At 36.6% G+C, this 22,053-nt stretch overlaps 1 protein-coding gene across 3 annotated transcripts in view; it reads left to right on the forward strand.

Moving 5' to 3' along the window:
* The first annotated feature begins 630 nt into the window (after window positions 1–630).
* The window catches only part of nwk (nervous wreck), a 179,763-nt gene continuing 158,340 nt past the window's right edge, over window positions 631–22,053 (forward strand). For all 3 annotated transcript variants that reach the window (XM_069815116.1, XM_069815127.1, XM_069815134.1), the window contains exon 1: window positions 631–684. In XM_069815116.1, coding sequence (XP_069671217.1) covers window positions 664–684 — 21 coding nt within the window. In that variant the 5' untranslated portion in view covers window positions 631–663. The remainder of the gene's footprint in view (window positions 685–22,053) is intronic.

Below are 22,053 nucleotides of genomic sequence, written 5' to 3' on the forward strand. Positions count from 1 at the left end.
GCCTGGTAACTCTATAGCATCTATTAGATGCTTTATGGTTGTGCTAACAGATGGAGTTACTTGTCAACAATCTGACGCTGAAACGTGTGTTCAGGTTACTGCCCAGCGACAGTCCTGATGTATTTTTATATTTGTGATGATTGGTTAATTAATATTAACCCGGCACACTCACAATAACACTCACATTCATACAAATCTATGAATATGGCCGTATAAAACTTCGACAGGCACTTTTAAATGACCGAACATGGATTTTGGATTAAGTTCCTAACTTATGTACATAGACGGTCATTAAAAATACGCATGGGATTTCCACTCATCCTAACGACATTGACATTCAAAGAGGCGCTCGAGCGAAATTAGTAAATGCAGGGCTCTAGCACGCATCCTTTTCTTCCCGCCTCAACGGAAGCTCATGCGCCTACAGGAATCAAAACAAAACAAAACGCTCTCTTCTGCAAGAGGATAGGTGGCATTCTGTAACCATGACAACGAGTTCTTCCTGTCTATGGCAGTGGCAGGGGAAAGGGGAGAGCCACGAGGAAGCCGCTACCGCCGCTATATATAGGTTTCGCTGGCACATCAATACAGCGCGATCAATATGGGGGGGAGGCGGTGGCGCGAGGAACTAAGTCTCAGTGCAAGCTGGGCCGCCACACGACCATGCAGCCTCCGCCGAGGAAGGTGAGTTGTATCTAACTTCACTTTGAAGCCAATACGACAGCACGTTTCCGAGATCCGTGCTTTTTGCCATCGTTTCTTGTAATGTCTGTGTCACTTCTTTTTTACATAAATTTCTTTTACTCTCGTGTGTTTATTTCTGCATTCCTTTCGAGGAGCGAGTGACCTGATATCGATTGTGTGACCTCGGCCACATCCCTTCTCCAAATAAAATGCCCCCGTTTCTTATTCTGCCTTCGTAAGATCAAGAATCAAGAATATCTTTCTCTTATCTTAACAGCAGTTTGTGGTGGGTTACTGTTCTAGGCGTGTTCTAACACAGGCGCCATTTAGAAACTGACTTTCGTTGTTCTTGTGAGAGAAATGGCTTCCAAAATTTAAATTTAGGTTAGCAGTGCTGTCGAGAAGTCAAGTTACAATGTGCTCCATGTACATCGTCGTACTTGAAGGAATACGTTTTCATATATGAAATGTCGTAGTGGTTTCATTTAACCTACTATCATTAATCCACTTTTCTTGCGATGCAAATTTTTCTGTCATACTACATCGATAATTTTGCGAAGGCGTGTAGCTCGTAAGAAGTGAAGCTATGGAGAAATTTCGAGTAATAAATCGGTTAATGTAGGCTTATACAGATTTCTAGAAGTTTTCATTTACCACAGCAGAATTTAAATTTCTGTTTCTCTACCTGGATTGTGTTACCTTTAGATATGTCACCACCTAGATTAACCTGTTACAAATGCTTTCTGGAAAATTATCCCGTCGAACACTAAAAAATATATTTTTTTTTCTTTTATCATTTTCGTTATAAAACGTTCTCGTTTGGCGTTGTATGGTACTATACATTATTGGTGACTTTTCACCATGCTAATCATATGAATAAGATGTTAAACTACTTTTGAATGTGTAAAAGTGATTTATAATTCTCACAGAAGTGAAAACAAGTCGGAATAAAAAATCAATCCTTCAATGTAAAATAATAATTTACGGAGCGAGATGCCTTAGGCGGTAACGTATGAAACTGGCATTCAGGGGGTCCTGAGATCAAACCCCGTGGCTGGCTAATCTCAATGAGCTTTTTCGTGGTTTCCCTCAGTCACAAAGGCAACTACAGGATTGGAAATTTACGTACCATGATTCATCATCGCCTTAATCGCAGTTATTATAAACATTAAAACAAAATCTAAATTAGTTACACAAACGCAAGCCATTAATTAGAACTTAATGCAATAGAAACAAGAGCTCAACAATAGTCAACGGCCTACTGATAAATCCAAAGATCTTACACACGCTATATGGCCGTAGATGTTAAAGCGCGTACAGTATAAAGAACGTGTAAAAAATAGAGTAATAACAATAAATATATATTCTTTTATTTAAGAATACTCCACAATGGTTTTCCTTTATCCTAAAATAGTTTTATGCCACCAATGTTTGTGGCATCTTCCTCACATAGGCTCGTTCCCACCATACTTCTTCGCTTTCCATCCATCCAGCCAGCATTCTCGTGGTCTACAAGCAGTCTGAGCTCATATATATATATATATATATATATATATATATATATATATATATATTTAAGTGATGCCTAGTTACCGTATTTACTTCTGTTATTTTATACACGTTAAGAAATACGTAAATAACTTATTTTAGCTATATTACAAAGAGGGGGTATGTCCGCTAAGAAGACGCCTATTACTCATTGATGTTCTCTAAACTCTGAACATTGTATAGCTATTTAAATAATGCTGGGGATAAGCAAAAATCTTGTAAGATTCTTTTAAAATAAAAAAATTCTCCTAACAAACCTTTAATAAATCAATAAAAATCAAGACTATTGTTTGAGATTTTTCGTGACATTTCTCCATCACTTGTCTTAATAGGCCCTACAAATATATTATCCATACATGACCTTATAGTAATTCAGTTGTGTTCTTTTGGATCCTTATAATTTCCTATTCAATTGTATTTTTGTCCATGTTATTTTACTAACAATAAACTAACAATTCACGCCTAATTATTATCCTTGTAATAATAATAATAATAATAATAATAATACTAATAATAATAATAATAAAAATAAAAATAAATCTCACCATTGACGTATGTTTGCAAAACTGTTCTAAGAGATCTAAAATGTTGTTGTTGTTTTCTAATGCCAGGCGTTTGACAATAAAGTCATTTGACCTCTTGCACTCCAATATTTTTCAAAGATATTGTCATGGTCAGCCACTGAAGCACAGATTTTGAGGTGTTCCGAATCCATTTCTTGGTTTGAGTTGCACAATGGGCAGTTAGGGGACTGATATATTCCAATTCTATGCAGGAGATCTAAAATGTATGATGCTACCTCAAATTCAAGATTTTGTAGTTAAGTTCTTGTTCCAGAGAACGCCTCAATTTCGGTTAATACTGTGACATCATCAATTATTACAGTAGACCTTGGATGACTGAAGTTATGTTTTAAAACAAAGTAGTGTCGAATGTAGCCAGTGGTGATAAAACATAAAGGGAAAACAAATGACTGTGAGTGACTTCATAATGAATAAAATTCGTTACTATTCGAACACATTTACCTTCTTATGTACGAGGATATGAATAAATGTGGGAAGTATGAAGACAGAGATAATTAATTTTAACATAATCTAATAATAATTATAAAGTAATTAACTGTGGTATTAATTTCCAAATGAATTCATTTCTCCGTAATGATAATATTATTATTTATTATAATATTTCAAACAACTCATTGGCGTCAAATGCATTTGTGAATTGTTTCGAGCATCAATTGCATTGTTGTCTCGAGACTAGGTCTCAGTCGACCTGGTTGGCGAGTTGGTATAGCGCTGGCCTTCTATGCCCATGGTTGCGGGTTCGATCCCGGGTCAGGTCGATGGCATTTAAGTGTGCTTAAATGTGACAGGCTCATGTAAGTAGATTTACTGGCATGTAAAAGAACTCCTGAGGGACAAAATTCCGGCACATCCGGTGACGCTGATATAACCTCTCCAGTTGCGAGCGTCGTTAAATAAACCATAACATTTAGGCAACTAGGTCTCATGGAATGAGGAAGCAATTATGAAGTAATTAACGAAAAGGCACCACTTTGTTAAATTGAAATGGGGGGAGTATGAAGACAGAAATGAAAATAAATATGAAGGTTTTATTTTAAATCCCAAACATTCTGATAATTCCCACAATGCTCACAATAACAATCACGAATAGTAATAGACGTTTCACACAAATGTAGGCATTCCATGAATTCCCTGTCAAGTTTTAAATAGTTGAAGTCTCTATTTATAACGACAGTGATTTAATAACTTTCTTTTTCATTATTAAAGTGTTACTTACTTACTTACTTACTTACTTACTAACTTACTGGCTTTTAAGGAACCCGGAGGTTCATTGCCGCCCTCACATAGCCCGCCATTGGTCCCTATCCTGATCAAGATTAATCCAGTCTCTACCATCATAACCTACCTCCCTCAAATCCATTTTAATATTATCTTCCCATCTACGTCTCGGCCTCCCCAAAGGTCTTTTGCCCTCCGGCCTCCCAACTAACACTCTATATGCATTTCTGGATTCGCCCATACGTGCTACATGTCCTGCCCATCTCAAACGTCTGGATTTAATGTTCCTAATTATGTCAGGTGAAGAATACAATGCGTGCAGCTCTGTGTTGTGTAACTTTCTCCATTCTCCTGTAACTTCATCCCTCTTAGCCCCAAATATTTTCCTAAGAATCTTATTCTCAAACACCCTTAATCTCTGTTCCTCTCTCAAAGTGAGAGTCCAAGATTCACTACCATACAGAACAACCGGTAATATAACTGTTTTATCAATTCTAACTTTCAGATTTTTTGACAGAAGACTAGATGACAAAAGCTTCTCAACCAAATAATAACACGCATTTCCCATATTTATTCTGCGTTTAATTTCCTCCCGAGTGCCATTTATCAAAGTGTTAGTATGTTGTTTAGGATGAGGCTATTTATCTGCGTAATTAAAAATTAATTAAGTCATTGAGGCATTTAAAGTCCAGTCAGACTTGTTTAATATAAGAACTTATGTAAAATCGTCTATTTTCTTGGATGTGGCACTCTTTCTCCTAGCCCTAGATTTATTATAAATCGAGGCAAACCTGTTTTGATCATCTTCATTTTTTAAAATCATTTGTAGGTAAACATGTATAAGTGTGAAGTAAAGTTCACTGCTATGCAATAACGGTTAGCATGTCCGTCCGTGAAACGAGCGGGTCCAGGTTTAAATCCTAGTTGAAGTTTTTTCGGTTTTTTCCTCAACCCATTAAGAGCAAATGTTGAGTAAATTTAGGCGCTGGAACCTGGAAACTGTGAAGTAAAGTCAACCCCAACATAGGCCATGGAGGTCCAAACGGTAGGAGGAGGTTAGTCTCCCAACTGTACAGACAATCAGCATTAATAAAACTAGAAATGCCAATCCTACGTGTTCGCCGCCTTTACCCCCAATATTCCTTGTAGGCCTATTCATTTACTTTAGTAAACTCCAGGGCTTAGATTAATGCAGAAAACCCATGACCTCATCGAGAATCGATCCCGAGATCTTCCGATTTTTAATGTTATGCCTTAAGGGGATGCGCTACTGAAAAATGACAGTTTTTGAAGAAATGTCATGTTTTTTTATTTTACTCTTCATATGCTAAATTCCAATGCTCCATTACCACAACCTGTGTTTCAACTATAATATGCACTATAAAAAAACATAGAAAACTCTTGTTTTAGATTCCAAAAAAGGGTTTCCAAAAATAAACGTGTTATTTTCAAATTTTATTTTTAAAAGTGTTATTTCTTGACTTAGATCATTGAAATTTTCCTGATTAATTCATAATCATGATCATAATATGCTGTTAAAATTTCAATACATTGTGTCTTAAAATGTAGAAATTAGAAAATTCAGTAGCGCATCCCCTTAAACGCTCTCCGTGCAACTGTTCACTTACTTACTTATTTACAAATGGTTTTTAGAGAACCCGAAGGTTCATTGCCGCCCTCACATAAGCCCGCCATCGGTCCCTATCCCGAGTAAGATTAATGCAGTCCCTACCATCATATCTCAACTTCCTAAAATCCATTTTAATATTATCCTCCCATCTACGTCTCGGCCTCCCCAAAGGTCTTTTTCCCTCCGGCCTCCCAACTAACACTCTGTATGCATTTCTGGATTCGCCCCTACATACTACATGCCCTGCCCATCTCAAACGTCTGGATTTAATGTTCCTAATTATGTCGGGTGAAGAATACAATGCGTGCAGTTCTGTGTTGTGCAACGTTCTCCAACGTTCTTCCTGAAAGAGGGAACAAAATATTAAATAAAGCAATATTGAAGTTACATTTTAGAATTTTGTTTAATTCCTCTGACCTCACGAAGGAAATAAAATAGTTGTTGGTGCATTTCAACGTGTTTTTTAGTTAGTGGGGTTTAACAAGGACACGTCAGCTACTATGGCTATTTGTGCCTTTGTTTTTTTTTTTCCTTATAAAATGTTACTGTGAAACATACAGGGAATATAATATTTACAAATAATAAATTGATTTCTCTTAAACCCTTACAGAGGCGTACGCAACGGGGGGTTATCGGATTTAACATTATTTAGATTTTAGTTTTTTATCCATAACCGTTTACCTATCATATACAAATAACTGTTGACGAAATATAATTATTGTGCAAGTTTAATAATGACACAAACATTTTTATTGTAACCTACAACATTAAACAGAAATTAAAATTTAAAAAAATTGAATGACTGTGAAAAAATTACGTTTCAAAGATGTTATAAGGATATCCATGAATATATTCTATTATAACACAGTATAATATTAATAAATACATCGTAAAATAATAATAATAATAATAATAATAATAATAATAATAATAATAATAATCATATACAACATTTAAAATACCGACATTGTAAATTGTAAACAATTAGGCTATACTAATGACCCTCCCCCCCTGATAGAATTCTGCGTACGCCACTGAACCCTTATACTGTATATTGTACAGTAAACTGTGTTAAGTAGTAGGCCTATATGTAATATTATGTAATAGGCCTACATGCAAAGACTTCAGCGATTTGTGTTACATCATTTAAGATACATAAAATGGGCGTCGTATAATGCAGTGAGCTACGATATACAATATTCAACCAAAGAATCGCGGCAGAAAAGCATTGTTCTTCGTGTTCATAGCCCCTTCTGATATGAATACATTGACCCTGCTGTAAGATTTTTCACCTCTAGCCGTTGTTTGGACATATAAAGATTCCCACGCGATGTCACAAATTAATTTTGTTAAATGCCTCGAAATCAATATTATAGACATGGTTATTTTAAGTGATCGTGCTTCATTTAATTTAGGATATTCCCTATTATTATTATTATTATTATTATTATTATTATTATTATTATTATTATTATTATTATTATTATTATTATTATTATTATTATTAATTATTGTTAGTATTAATTATTTGTATTAATATTAACTGTGTTTTTAATTAATAAGTTTATTATTGTCATTATTGAGTGTAATTAGTTACCACTGCCACCGGGTATATACCCATTGCAGTGTGAATAAATACATACACATATAAGTTTTAAAGTTAAATTCAGTAATTTTATTCGCATTTGAAGAGCTAAAGATTAAAATAATTGAGTTAGCCTATGTAGGCTACATCTCTTGTAGAATAATTTTATTATTCGTTGAACAGCAACAAGAGACAGATGACATGCGCGTGACTGTCAGTTGTTCATTTTATAATCTACACGTCAAAAGAAAATCCCCCAGCTTAAACCAGCACTATTACCTTATTAACACTTCAGAGTACATTCTGTCGTACGTCAGTTATTTCGAGGATTTCATTGAACTTGTCCTCATTGAAGAAACATTGAATGAAGAAGGTAATGTGACGCCATGCTTTCAGATAGAAGCCCTTTATAATAGGATCAGTAACACGATTGCAGTATTAACAGTCTGTAAGTTGCAATTTGTTACAGTTACGTACAGAGATTTTAGCCTTTCTCTGTTTTGCGCGTGATAATCATAGAACCGAAGAGTTCTGATATTTGTGAATGCAAAACGTAGATACAAAATCCTTGCAGGAGTGGGGAGGAAATGGAGCATTGATATAATTCAGACATGAACACGCTACAAATCAAAATACGAAAACCACAAGCACTGGAAAGAGCTGGAAGGCGGTCGTTTGTTACTGCAGGTGTGTTGAGCAGTACAGCGGTGGCCTGTATTCTGTAGACACAAGTATTGTTTTCTTTGTAATTCTTTTTGTCATGTTCAACACAATTTGTAGAATACGTAACTGCTGGCCTTCTATGCCCAAGGTTGCGGGTTCGATCCCGGGCCAGGTCGATGGCATTTAAGTGTGCTTAAATGCGACAGGCTCATGTCAGTAGCTTTACTGCCACCGGGTGCATGCCCACTTGCAGTGTAAATACATACATACATACATACATACATACATACATACATACATACATACATACATACATACATACATACATACATAAAAGAACTCCTGCGGAACAAAATTCCGGCACATCCGGCGACGCTGATATAACCTCTGCAGTTGCGAGCGTCGTTGAATAAAACATAACATTCATTACAAAATTACAGTCTGTATATTTTTAGTTGGTTATTTAACGACGCTGCATCAACTATTAGGACTAGATCATGTAGCGTCGATGGAATTGGTGATAGCGAGATGGTATTTGGCGATATGAGGCCAAAAATTCGCCATAGATTACCTGGCATTCGCTTTACGGTTGGGAAAACCACGGAAATAAACCCAACCAGGTAATCAGCCCAAGTGGGAATCATTCTTTCTTCATCCACACTCTTTCCAACACAGCTTCATTTCTCGTTCTGTCTGTCCACTTCACACGTTCCATTCTTCTCCATATTCACTATTCTATTCGCTTCTCTTCACTTCGTCGTAATGTCCATGTTTCTGCCCCATACAATGCCACACTCCATACAAAGCACTTGTCCACACCTGGGGAGTAACGGTCAGCGCGTCTGGCTGCGAAACCAGGTGGCCCGGGTTCGATTCCCGGTCGGGACAAGTTACCTGGTTGAGGTTTTTTTCCGGGGTTTTCCCTCAACCCAATATGACCAAATGCTGGGTAACTTTCGGTGTTGGACCCCGGACTCATTTCACCGGCACAAACACCTTCATCTCATTCAGACGCTAAATAACCAAAGATGTTGATAAAGCGTCGTAAAATAACCTACTAAAAATACAAAACACTTCACTAGTCTCTTCTTTAGTTCTCTTTCCAGAGGTCCGGAGAAAATTCTCCCTTTTTTATTAAAAGCTTCCTTGGCCATTGCTAAGGAAGCTTTTAAATAACTTATATAAAACATGCACCGGTAATAAAACATCCCGAATTGTAATGCAAATAATTATTTAATGATTACACTTAAATTTCAACTTCACAGATTACTGCAGTAGAAACCTCTTTGGTGTATGGCAAGTATCCAGTGTCACTGATCTCTGTATTGTCTGCGCGGTACTGCATAGCTGGAACTCTCTCATATAACGCACTGTGGTTGTTGGTATCATGCCAGTCGCTGATATAGCAATCAGATAATTATATTCTTTGTATTCCATATCTCCTTTCCTTTATTTCTCTACATATGCTTACATTTTTGTTGATGTTTTCTGCACTTATGTTTGGTACGCTGTTGTTCAGAGATAGTGAAATATTTCTTAACGTGAAACGTTTAAAAGGGTTCGCCGCTCTGGAGTAGTGGTCAGCTTGTCTGACTCGAAACTAGCGGGCCCGGGATCAAATCCTGGTTGAGACAATTTGACTGGTTGATATTTTTCCAGAGTTTTCCCTCATCCCATTAAGAGAAGGTGTTTGGTAACTTTCGGCGCCAGACCTTGGATTCATTTCGCCGTCATTATCACCTTCATCTTCATGCATTCTGCCTACTTCAGTACTCATAACGGTTCCCAGACGCTATGTCCACGGATATTTCGTCCACTGTTTCGTACGTCCCTTTGATTTCTGTCCACTATATTTTTTCGTTCTCTGGTGTTTTATGCCCACTATTATTTCGTCCACAGTTTAAATGTTTATTGTGCTATTTTGTCCTCTGAAAGTTTGGCCCATATTTTATTATGTCCTACATTTATCTTTGTTCTCTTCATTAAGTTGTCCATTTTATTGTCTCGTCCAGTACATTGTGTCTAGTATTCATGATTGTCCATTTGCATAAATTGTTTAAAACTAATACATTTTTACTACTATACCACTACCACTACTATGATAATAATAATAATAATAATAATAATAATAATAATAATAATAATAATAATAATAATAATAATAATGTGAATGAAAGTGGTGTGATTTTTCTGGACTAGTATGTCCCGCCCTCTTACGGTTATCATCTTATAAGCCGTTTTAAATGTTCTCACTTGCTTCAAAATTTAATACTGAACCAATGAACTACACATTTCCATAGAAATGAACATTATTATGCTAAAAATAATTAAATATATTTCAATAGCAACTCTTCTTTTTTCAATTGCATATTGGAAGTACTTGTTACTCAAAAATGAACAAAATATTCGAGGACAAAATATTTAGTTGACACAGAAACTAGTGGACAAAGAAAAATTAAGAAAAAATTATAGACACAATAATTTTTGGCCGAAATATTAATGGGAAAATTTTTTGGCTGACGAAATGTTTGCTGGACTAATTTCCTTGGACAAAATAGCTGTGGACGTGAGATAGTGGACAAATTGTCTGATGGACGTACTGCCGTGGAAGTATCGTCATTTAATGCTCATAACAAGAGCTAGTAAGTTGTCCACACCTATGGAGTAACGGTCAGCGCGTCTGGCTGCGAAACCCGGTGGCCCGGGTTCGAATCCCGGTCGGGGCAAGTTACCTGGTTGAGATTTTTTCCGGGGTTTTCCCCTCAACCCAATACGAGCAAATGCTGGGTAACTTTCGGTGCTGGATCCCGGACTCATTTCACTGGCATTATCACCTTCATGTCATTCAGACGCTAAATAACCTAGATGTTGATACAGCGTCGTAAAATAACCCAATAAAATAAAAAAAAGCTAGTAAGTTGGTATCAAAACTGTTAAGTTGTGTGAGCTTGGACTATATCTCTACCGAGTGAAAAGTAATAGAGCATCTCTCGGTGTCAATGAAGCAGAACGACTAGCATATACAGCCGGGTGGTAACCAAACATGTGCTTCAATCGTCCACAGCCTTAGAAAGAGAAAATAATATAAAAAACAATACTTTGTAATTATAAAGTTCGTAAATCCCAATCTAAATAATTTACCCATACATATAAAAATAACAATTATGATTATAACAAATAACAATGAACACGTTCATTTTATTAACAGTAATCTCACTAGAGATTTTGATTTATCTAGAGAAAATCAAATCCACTATTACACGATTAGAAAAAAGTATATAAAGATTAGAAGAAATAAAGTACTCTAATACAATAAAATATTAATTGCCTTCTATTTCACTAATGTTAGCTTTACCAAAACGTTTGAATGGAGCCGCCATTTTCAGTTGACTGTCTATGCTGTAAACAAATGACGATCACAAAGCATGTTTTATAGTAGGCCTACCGTAAAGAATTTGCAGTTTGAAATATTGGCAAACAAAGAAACAAATGGTAGGGAAGTGATAAAAGCAGGAGAAAGTATACAGTATAAAGATTAGAAGAAATAAAGTACTCTAATACAATAAAATAGATATTAATTGACTTACTATTTCACTAATGTTACCTTCACCAAAATGTTTGAACGGAGCCGCTATTTTCAGTCGACTAACTATGCGGGAAACAAATTACGATCGCAAAGCATGTTTTATAGTACCGTAAAGAATATGCAGTTTATAATGTTAGCAAACAAAGAAACAAATGCTAGGGTAGTGATAAAAACAAACAAATGCTAGGGAAGCGATAAAATTGTGCTATAAATAGCCATGATTGGTTGAAAGACGTCCTTTCGTACCGTTTCAAAAAAAAAGCTATTTGTATTCTGAAAATATCCATTTTACGTCACAAGACGTAAATCTGAAATATGATACAGTACATCTTATTATCACCACGTGAACAACTACTCCGTGAATCTAATAGTGTATCTCGTATGTGGGACATAATATTAAACCCATAATTGTTTTCAAGAAAAATTTTCGTTTCTATTGCAATGACAGCTAGGAGTTCGTATCGTAATTCATATGTTGAACTTGGACTGTAACGCAAGTGAATGCATAGCAACACGAGACGTCAAAATTTAACAAAGAATAATCGGGGGAAAAAATTAAACGTGTTACACACTTCTGTTTGCATAATTATTTAATAACAGATGAGTTTACTTTTTTGGAATCATGCATAATATTAACATTACGTGAATAATACAACAATAATAGAATAGCTCACTTTGTTCAGTACCTAAAATATTAATAACTTATAAATTAACAATATACTTCAAACTATTTACGACTCTACACAGCTCCACAGAATGCCACTATGCGATGTTTGTGAACATGCTGTGTATCGTCTGTAGCGGACGGGAGCAGGGCGAGGCGCGGGTGACATCTATAGCCTACTCCTCGGTGTACTCAACTGAAATCTTCTGGTTTGGTACGAACTTCCTAGCTCTGCTCATATGTCGTCCTATCTTTTTTTTTTTTTTTGAAGTTAACATTAAATCAATCCGTGCGATTTGGCACAACTGCCTCTTGTTTTCCGACGAAGGATGTTAATACGTTATTTATCGGATATGTTATAAAAGATGGCTGATGAATTGATGACATATTATGAAAGTGCTATGATTTAAGAGGTATAGAATTGGACCGAGGCCATTTGTAATTATTCCTGTATTTGCCTAGAGAAACTTTGGAAATCGCGAAAAATCCGAGTCAGAATACTTCCTACGCTTTCATTCAAATCTATCTGAACTAGCTTACCGTATTTAAATTTTCATGAAAAAGGGAATTCAAAACGATCTGAGTCTCAAGGTCGATACACCCAAAAATGAGATCGAATCGTATTCAGTAGACTACACATTGAGTTGCATGAAAACGCGGATGGTATTCAAAATGATCTCAATACGATAAACACGTGAACGATCGTAATTTGTTTTGTACGTCACCTGTTTTACTGACAGACTACGGAGCGATGTCACATTCTTAGTCATAACATGGCCAATATTGAACAAGCTTATATAAAAATGCACGTTTTAACATGAGTTTAATATAGCAGTTCTTTTTTTTTTTTTTTTTTTTTTTTTTTTTTTTTTTTTTTTTTTTTTTTTTTTTTTTTTTTTTTTTAGAGCTTTGAACATGTATTTATATTAGGCGATTGTCAAGATGGCCATGACTAGACCATGTTAATCAAGTAACTCCAATTCGTGCCGAAAGGGCGAGCGCAATAATTATACAGGGACATCATTTTATTTTTACTAATATTTCTAATATTAACCTGGCTATACCTTTGTATTAACGGTTGAAAACAGAAAACACCGTTTGCTACCCCTTCCACGAACGGAGTTCGATGATACTGATGTAAAATACAAACAAATTACTTTACTAGATATAGGAGGGGAGAAAAATAGTTCGTCCATTTACGTAAGGAAATGTCGCAAGTTTGAGTTTGATCATTTTCATTAGGTTTTTGTTTAATCAAAATACAGTACAGTATTAACAATAAGTGTTTTTACTCACGAACTGAGTTATCCATGCGAACGTATTCATTATGCAGTGTATATTATACTATCTACATCACATTAGCGTACAATGTAGAGAATGAAGTTAAATTGAAAAATAATCATAATATGGATATTTAAACACATTTTTGAAAATGATGGCCGTTCATTTCGATACAGGCTTCAATTTTTTTGTGCATATTATCGCACTATAAACTATTGTACCTAATCCCAATTACCAGTTTCGTTCTTCGTACTAGTAACTCATGTTAAAATAATTCTGTACCTACTCTATAAAAGAGTACCTTACGTACTGTAAATTCAATCTTCACTTCTGCCCGATTCGAAAAGATAAAATTACTCAGACATGCTATCTACTGTCCGTTCAAGTAGTTATGTCGCAGGATCGTAGAAAGAGGGGAAATCACGTGACAGTTAATTACTTAACGAGGCCCTTTTATTTAAGTTATTTTAAACCGTTGTATAATATTACGTAGACGTCCAATTCCTAACAGAAATTAATGTTCTCAGAAAAGAGCTAAGACAGCCCAGCCACTAGCTGGCGAATAAAAGCTGGTGGGGGAAACCGGGATACGACGTAGGCAAATGGACGACAGTACCTGTATGAAAATGATTCAATATTTAAAGCTCTTTCGTCACTGGAAAACGCGAACATATTTTTGGAACATACTGTTTACTATGACCGTAAGACTACTATGACTGTATATCTGTGTGGAGGATGGTTGAACTTCATTAGTAGAAGGGGTGGGAGTGAAGTGCATTAAGAAACTCAGGTACAATAAAAATTGAAGTAAAAATAAAATGATGTCCCTGTATAAAAATGCACGTTTAACATGAGTTCAATATAGCAGTTTCTTTGTTTTTTAGAAATTTGAAGATAGAATTAGGCGATTGTCAAGATGGCCATGACTAGACCATGATAATCACTCCAATTCGTGCCGAAAGAGCGAGCGCAATAATTATGTAAGTTGAAAAGTCGTGTTATAACTTATAATACATAATATTTTGTATTTTACTAAAAATCAATATTACCATTCTTCATTAACAGCCAGAATATTAAGTTTTCATGCGCCTCACTAAGAAGACTCAACATTGTTTATAAGTAGGCTTCGAGACTTCGGACCCAATAGAGCAGTTCAGTGGGAAATCCGCATAACGGCGTACTGAGTATATTGGTAAACCGTACAGTGGGTGGGGGCACTGTAGAATGAATGCCAACAAATACGCAAAGGAAAACGCTCTGGATTTGAAGGTTCTGACGAATAATTTGGTTTTCCTACAAACTGTGTCTGAAACTATTACACGGTTAGAGAAGTCAGAGCAAGAGATGCCGGAAGCCCTCAAAATAATTTAGAAAATAATGCAGAGAATTAATGAAACATCAAGTATACCGGTTACTGAACGTGTAAAACAGAAGTGGAAATCAATTTTATGTAAAAATAACGGATATGGAACATTGTGTAACATAAACAGCAAATTAGTAGATATAGAGTCACCCGAGAATAAAGGACTGTCTCTTAGAGACTGCAATGATGTTAGGTTTTTTCGTTTTGCTCCTATCACGTCATGCGACGTAGAGCGCAGCTTTCTACAGTACAAACTTTGGCAGATAACCGAAAAAGATTTACGTTTGAGACACTAAAAATGTATCTTGTAGTAGGTACATTGCAATTCGGTACTGTAACTGCACTTCCAAAAGACGACCAATAGGATAAATGAAAAAATTAAAATTGCTATATGTTTATTTCCATCGTTAACACTGTGTATAATTAAACACAAATGCTTATCAAAGACAGGAGAATAAATGCTTTTCACATTCTTTTGACACTGTCATTATGTAATGTATTTTTACTTTCAGAATGTACATATGTGTGTGTTTCCACATACTACCGTACTCTACTCCAAATAGCAACGTTGTTACCTCAACACATCTCTATCTACCTGCAGCGAGTCAACAACCTATAGTGCATGCACAGTAAACTTACTGTATCGTGTCCAAAGTCTCGAAGCCTGGTTATAAGCTAAGGCCAACACGTTATTAGCCAACATATCTACTTTAGAAACTTCAGCTTCCGTATTCAAACCACGTATTGAACATTGCATGAAAACAGGAATCGAGGGGATCGTATTCAGTACGGTAAACTTGCAAATCAGTTTGAATTCTCCATGAAAACGTAGTAACTGCAGTTGACCCTTCTGTCCCGAATACATGCTTGCATACATGCATAAGCCTACATACATACATAAATTATTGTTGTTTTGTTGCTGCTGATGCTTAGAGCCTTGCTATTATCGTCGATTGATTTGTTCGTCAATTTGCATCTTTGCGTACGTAGCAATAGAAAGGAATATAGACATAAGTGGCACCAATCAACATTTAGGTCTAGTCTGAATAAAGTAAAATCAAATATTTAAAAGTGTGTCTCGTGTTTCCCTCCACTATTCTACTGTTTTTTTCCTCTCTCTGTGAGGCCGGGAGGGGAACATCCCTGTGCACTGCGACCTGAGGTCTATTGTGCGCCCCTGGGATGAGTTGCAAGCCCACCGACCGCACCCACGACGAACCGACCTAACCTCTAACACCCTAACGACCAGTCCCGCCATCCCTCCAAGTCCGTGTACTATTCCATCCTAACAACCCCCCCCCACATTCCCTCCTCAAACGGTCTGAGGTGTAGGCTACCTCTCTCGTCGGGAAGGGAGTGGGTTCCCTTGCTGGGTCACCAGCTACCATGCTTTGACATATCCATGGAGGCCGGCCGAGAGCGTCAGAAGCTTCGGAGGACCGCCGTAGGCCCGATCTGAAAACCAAGAAAGACAACCGAAAGGATAAGGAAAGGGTGATGAGGGGGGGGAAAGGAAGTGGCGAGAGTGATACGCCTGATATGCATCCATAGGAATGAGGTAACTCGTCCTAAGCGGGGAATCGAATCCCGGCCCGCTGGGTTCGGGAGCGAGGACGCTACACGAGACCACAGCGGTGGACATTCTATTGTTACTGTACGTTTCAATATTCATTATTTTAATTTTAATAGTATTCATCATCAATATGTGGAATCTCTCGGGGGACGACAACGAATTTCGGTATGTAAAGTAAGTCTATGATAAAGCGCCCTAAGTAAATTTGTCGGTCGTTTCTCATCCACGTCGGTTAGCGCGTCTAGCCGCGAAACCAGGTGGCCCGGGTTCGATTCCCGGTCGGGACAAGTTACCTGGTTGAGGTTTTTTCCGGGGTTTTCCTTCAACCCAATATGAGCAAATGCTGGGTAACTTTCGGTGTTGGATCCCGGACTGATTTCACCGGCATTATCACCTTCATCTCATTCAGACGCTAAATAACCTATGATGTTGATAAAGCGTCGTAAAATATCCTACTAAATAAATTCTCATCCACGTTCAGTTTCAACGTTGAGTAGGCCTAAACCCTCCAATTGAAAGCATCGCTAAATAAACAACAACCACCACCACCACCACCAAGCACGAAGATGTTAATGTTATGTTTTATTTAAAGACGTTCGCAACTGCAGAGTTATATCAGCGTCGCCGGATGTTCCGGAATCTTGTCCCGCAGGAGTTCTTTTACATGCCAGTAAATCTACTGACATGAGCCTGTCGCATTTAAGCACACTTAAATGTCATCGACCTGGCCCGGGATCGAACCCGCAACCTTGGGCATAGAAGGCCAGCGCTATACCAACTCGCCAACCAGGTCGACAGCACGAAGAAATGGCCCGATCGCAACATAACTGATTTTTTGGACCTGTACCTTCAATGAACAAGACTATATTAAACAGTGGGATTCCTTGATCTTGTCGCCATGATACACCACAACACAGAGTAAAGGATACACATTCAGTCACTAGGAAGCTAGAGTTCAACTGCTACCATATTGATTAATGTCTTCACCCACTCGTCTTATATTGGATTGTGAGGACTACCATGCTCACCACACGCTAATTAACTCCTAATAGCTTCAGGCGACCCAGCTCTATTGCTGCTTGACCTCGCCTCTAGTTGTGGTCTGAAACTTCCCCCTCTCTCCCATCATGTTCATGTAACAGGTAACAACCTTGTTTGGACTTTGGACCTTATATTACTCAAATTTTTCTCAAGTCCCTTCACCGGAACATTGGCCCACGGAGTGGGACAAGTGGCCATCACGCTTGGAACTCGCATAATTTCTTTCGACACAGCCCAAGACTCCTCGCGTAGCACCTGTTAATTGATTATTCTTACTCGTCTGTACAGACTCGGATCTTCCCCACGCGTTAATATAAGGTTTCCTAGCACCACCAGGTAAATTTGTGTACTGAGTATTAATTACATTGGTCTACAAAAAAACCTTTTTGTCTGCTACTGAGGAAATTTCAAGTGTTTTATACTGAAATTGATGCGTTGATTCCAGATCTGTAATCAGATTTGTCATAGCACGTCAGGTTTTTGAGTAACATCAATTCTAAATCTTACTATTCAGTATATACCTGTACCGTAAAGTCAGAGATATAAATTGAGCTTAGTTTATAATTATATCCTTTGCAAATTGTTATATTATATTATTTTAAATACTTATATAAGAAGATATACACTTATAATATGTAGTAAGCACTAAAAAAACTGTTAAAAGTGCTTCAGACCTTTGCTTTTCTGCTTATGTTGGCATTGTTGATCGCTGTAGGAACCAGCAGAAATCACTCATCATGACTCTGGTACCTGGATTCCATGTCCTGATGGAACCTCTCACCATGTTCGTCACTTACAGCGCCAAGATTTAATGGAAAAAAAAAGTGAAGGCTTGAATGAAGAAAGTGCATTTTTAAAGACATGTGGCAACGTAGATTCTGAAATGCTCAAAGCATCAATTTTGCATCACTTTTCACTCTCCCAAATTTCTCCTTCAGATACTTAAAGCCTTCGCCATCATGATTCAGAGCCCGCACAAAGTTTTACATGGGCCAAGTTTAATGTGAAGGGGTGGAAGAAATATCTTCTTTGCGTCAACGAGCGCCCTGTGTTAAAAATAAAAATATTATTTTAAAATTGTGACGTGATAGAAAAAAATGGACTTCAGATCTGTAATCAGCATACTCAAATTAGGATTGGTACACTCGTTTTTGTTCAGTAGTAAAATAACAATAAAATAAATAAAGTGGATCTTAATGTATTAAAAATGTTATTATTTTAAAACTGTGACGTGATAGAAAAAAAACAGACTTCAGATCTGTAATCATCATACTTAAATTAGGGTTCGTAAACATGTTTTTGTTCAGTAGCAAAATCAAAATAAAAGAAATAAAATGTATCTGAATATATTAAAAATGTAAAAATACAAAATAAAAAATATTATTATTTTAAAATTGTGACGTGATAGAAAAAAAAAGATTTCAGATCTGTAATCAGCCCACTCAAATTAGGGTTGGTACACTTGTTTTTGTTCAGTAGCAAATTCACGGTGGACCAGTGTTATTATGGTCATTTAACATTTCAAATTTAATTATTATTACTATTAACTTAAAATGCAAATCTGGACAGCCGAAAATGGTATTTGAAGTCAATGTCATCGTAATGTCAAATTTTAATGTAATTCTGGTTTTATTGTGAAACGTTTATGGTCTAGGGTCAAATGGATAAAATGTTACGGAAATTTCAAGATATGACGTCACATTCTTAGCAACGACAGTAAGTTACGTCACTATTTTGTTGTCACATACTTAGGAACGAGATCAGACTCTTGCATTGATGTGTTTTTTGTTAAAGGATAGACTTACTTTCTTCCATGAATTATATTTCTTATTTCTTTTATCCCAGACTTATATTAAAGTCTCGCCAACAAATCAATTCAGGGCCACCAGCGTAGCTCATTCGGCTAAGGCACTTGCGCTGGGGCGCGGGTTCGATTCCCGTTTGGGCTGATTATCTTGTTGGGTTTTTCCGAGGTTTTCCCCAACCGTAAGTCAATGCCAGGTAATCTATGACGAATCCTCGGCCTCATCTCGCCAGATACCATCTCGCTATTACCAATCAATCGATGCTAAATAACCTAGTAGTTAATACAGCGTCGTTAAATACCAACAAAAAAAAAACAATTCATATGAAACACAGTAATGCCATTGTAAATACTTGTACAGATATGTGGTATACATTCAATAAAAAATAAAGCCGCCTTGAGTGACACAATTCGCATAACGCTGGCCTTCTGTGCCCGAGGTTGCGGGTTCGATCCCGGCTCAGGTCAATGGCATTTAAGTGTGCTTAAATGCGACAGGCTCATGTCACTAGATTTAGTGACATGTAAAAGAACTCCTGCGGGATAAAATTCCGGCACACCGGCGACGCTGATATAACCTCGGCAGCTGCGAGCGTTGTTAAATAAACCATAATTTTAATTTAAAAAATAAAGGAAATATAACCATTAATAATTCAATAGCCTATATAAAATGGAATTTTTTCATTCTTAATCATATTCACAATCTTTATAAATGAGAACCAAATCAAAAGAAAAAAAACTACATATATTATTCTTGCTGAGAAACATTCCACTCTTGCAAAAAAAAAATTGCACTCAAGTTAGATGACAGTATATACATATATATATATATATATATATATATATATATATATATATATATATTAGTAGGTTATTTTACGACGCTTTATCAACATCTTAGGTTATTTAGCGTCTGAACGAAATGAAGGTGATAATGCCGGTGAAATGAGTCCGGGGTCCACCACCGGTAGTTATCCAGCATTTGCTCATATTGGGTTGAGGGAAAACTCCGGAAAAAACCTCAACCAGGTAACTTGCCCCTACCAGAAATCGAACCCGGGCCACCTGGTTTCGCGGCCAGATACGCTAACCGTTAATCCACAAGTGTGGACGACAGTATATTATGAAACAAGTTTATAATGTTGTACTTTATCCCACGAGTCAATGTTTAGGGAATGACCGAAGCGAGTTTCCTAATTTTGACGAATTCAGTAACTGTATAAATATTGTAAATGCGTTTCATACGTTATTTCTTGTACCACAGTATTATAAAACAATTTTAATAAAGAAATGACATTCAAATTTGTAATGATAGGTAGTTTTAAGTCATGGTCTTTGAAGAAAGGGGTTGCTATGACAACAATGTTGTTCTTCATGACAAACAGCAATGTGTGTTTCGTTATATGTAGTATTTTCAAGAATGCCATTTGACAGACAGGTACAAGTTCGTTTCGTCTATTGCTAACGTGACTTTTCACAGTGGACATCTAGGAGCGTGGACTTAATTTTTGGAGAGCTTTATTTCGCATACAACGTTTGTGCATATCATATCAGGAACTCATCGATAAGCTTCAGTACAATGCCCGCACCTCGGGAAAACTGGCAGGAGTGAAGGAGAACACCTATCAACAAAACTGATACTTTTCACACTCACAATTTTATAGTTTTGTGTACGCCTGACGTCAGCGGTGACCAAAACTCGAACTGCAGTGATTACATGCGACAGACAGCCTATGAAGTAAGGAGACGGAGGAAAGGTACTTGGCATGAAAACTACAACCAGTGGTGGTTCCTGCACTAACATCTTGATCAATCCCGCGGATAAAAATCTCAAGCTTTGCTGTATCAGTAATGTCACTGCTGTCATCAAGAGCCAGTGAATAATATACCATTTTTCTTTCTTCATTTTTTAACCTTCCTCTTGCATATAATCAAGATTTTTATAAATTCTTCTCTCGATACTTGGTCGAGAAATTCGTAGTTTTAAAAATTAAAAACTTCTTATGGACAAGTTATTTAAGCTATTTTAATCATTACCCTTTTGAGAAATTCTGTTCTATTAAAAGGCTTTAGAGCACGAGATATTTCAAATCCCATTTGGTAGCTGACTTTTTTACATTTATTTATCTCATCTTTCTCTTCCTGGCTATGATTTAAGACACGTCAATTCCTGGCGTTTAACAGTTCGTTGGCACATAATATTGAATCAGTTTTTCTACAATATTATTATCAAATGAATAACTAATAAATAGTTACCCTCATCTAAAGATTAAGAAGATTAAAATTGACATAAAACCTAATAATTTTATCCTTCTAGGGAGAAGATCTAAAAATATCAATATTCATGCAGGTACAGAAGAATTATAGAAACACATACTTAGTGGTCAGTAATAATAATAATAATAATAATAATAATAATAATAATAATAATACATTATTCAGTGTGGCAATTAATGTTTCTATATACTCCTAATTGAACCGTTGAGCAAAGTAAACATATTACATTTTGTCCGACAGAACAACAAAAAAGTTCTCCTTCTCATTCTTTACGAAACCACCTCTTACTGCTTGCAGAGACAGAGTTTGTAGAGCGACATGATACCGCCACTGCTTGCCTTCAGTACGTGAATGAAACACACAGCAATGTACAGGAAACTCCTCGTACCCGTTTGAATGTTTGTGATTACACGATGTAATCACGACACCCGCTTTGGTCACCGCTGCCTTAGCTTGAGGACATTCTGATCCCAGATACAAAATAAACTCTGCACAGTGTAAACACACCATACATAATGAAAGAATGCAACCCAATTTTCTTTGCTGCATTCC

Source organism: Periplaneta americana, chromosome 2 (assembly GCF_040183065.1).
Source record: "Periplaneta americana isolate PAMFEO1 chromosome 2, P.americana_PAMFEO1_priV1, whole genome shotgun sequence".
Lineage (NCBI taxonomy): Eukaryota > Metazoa > Arthropoda > Insecta > Blattodea > Blattidae > Periplaneta > Periplaneta americana.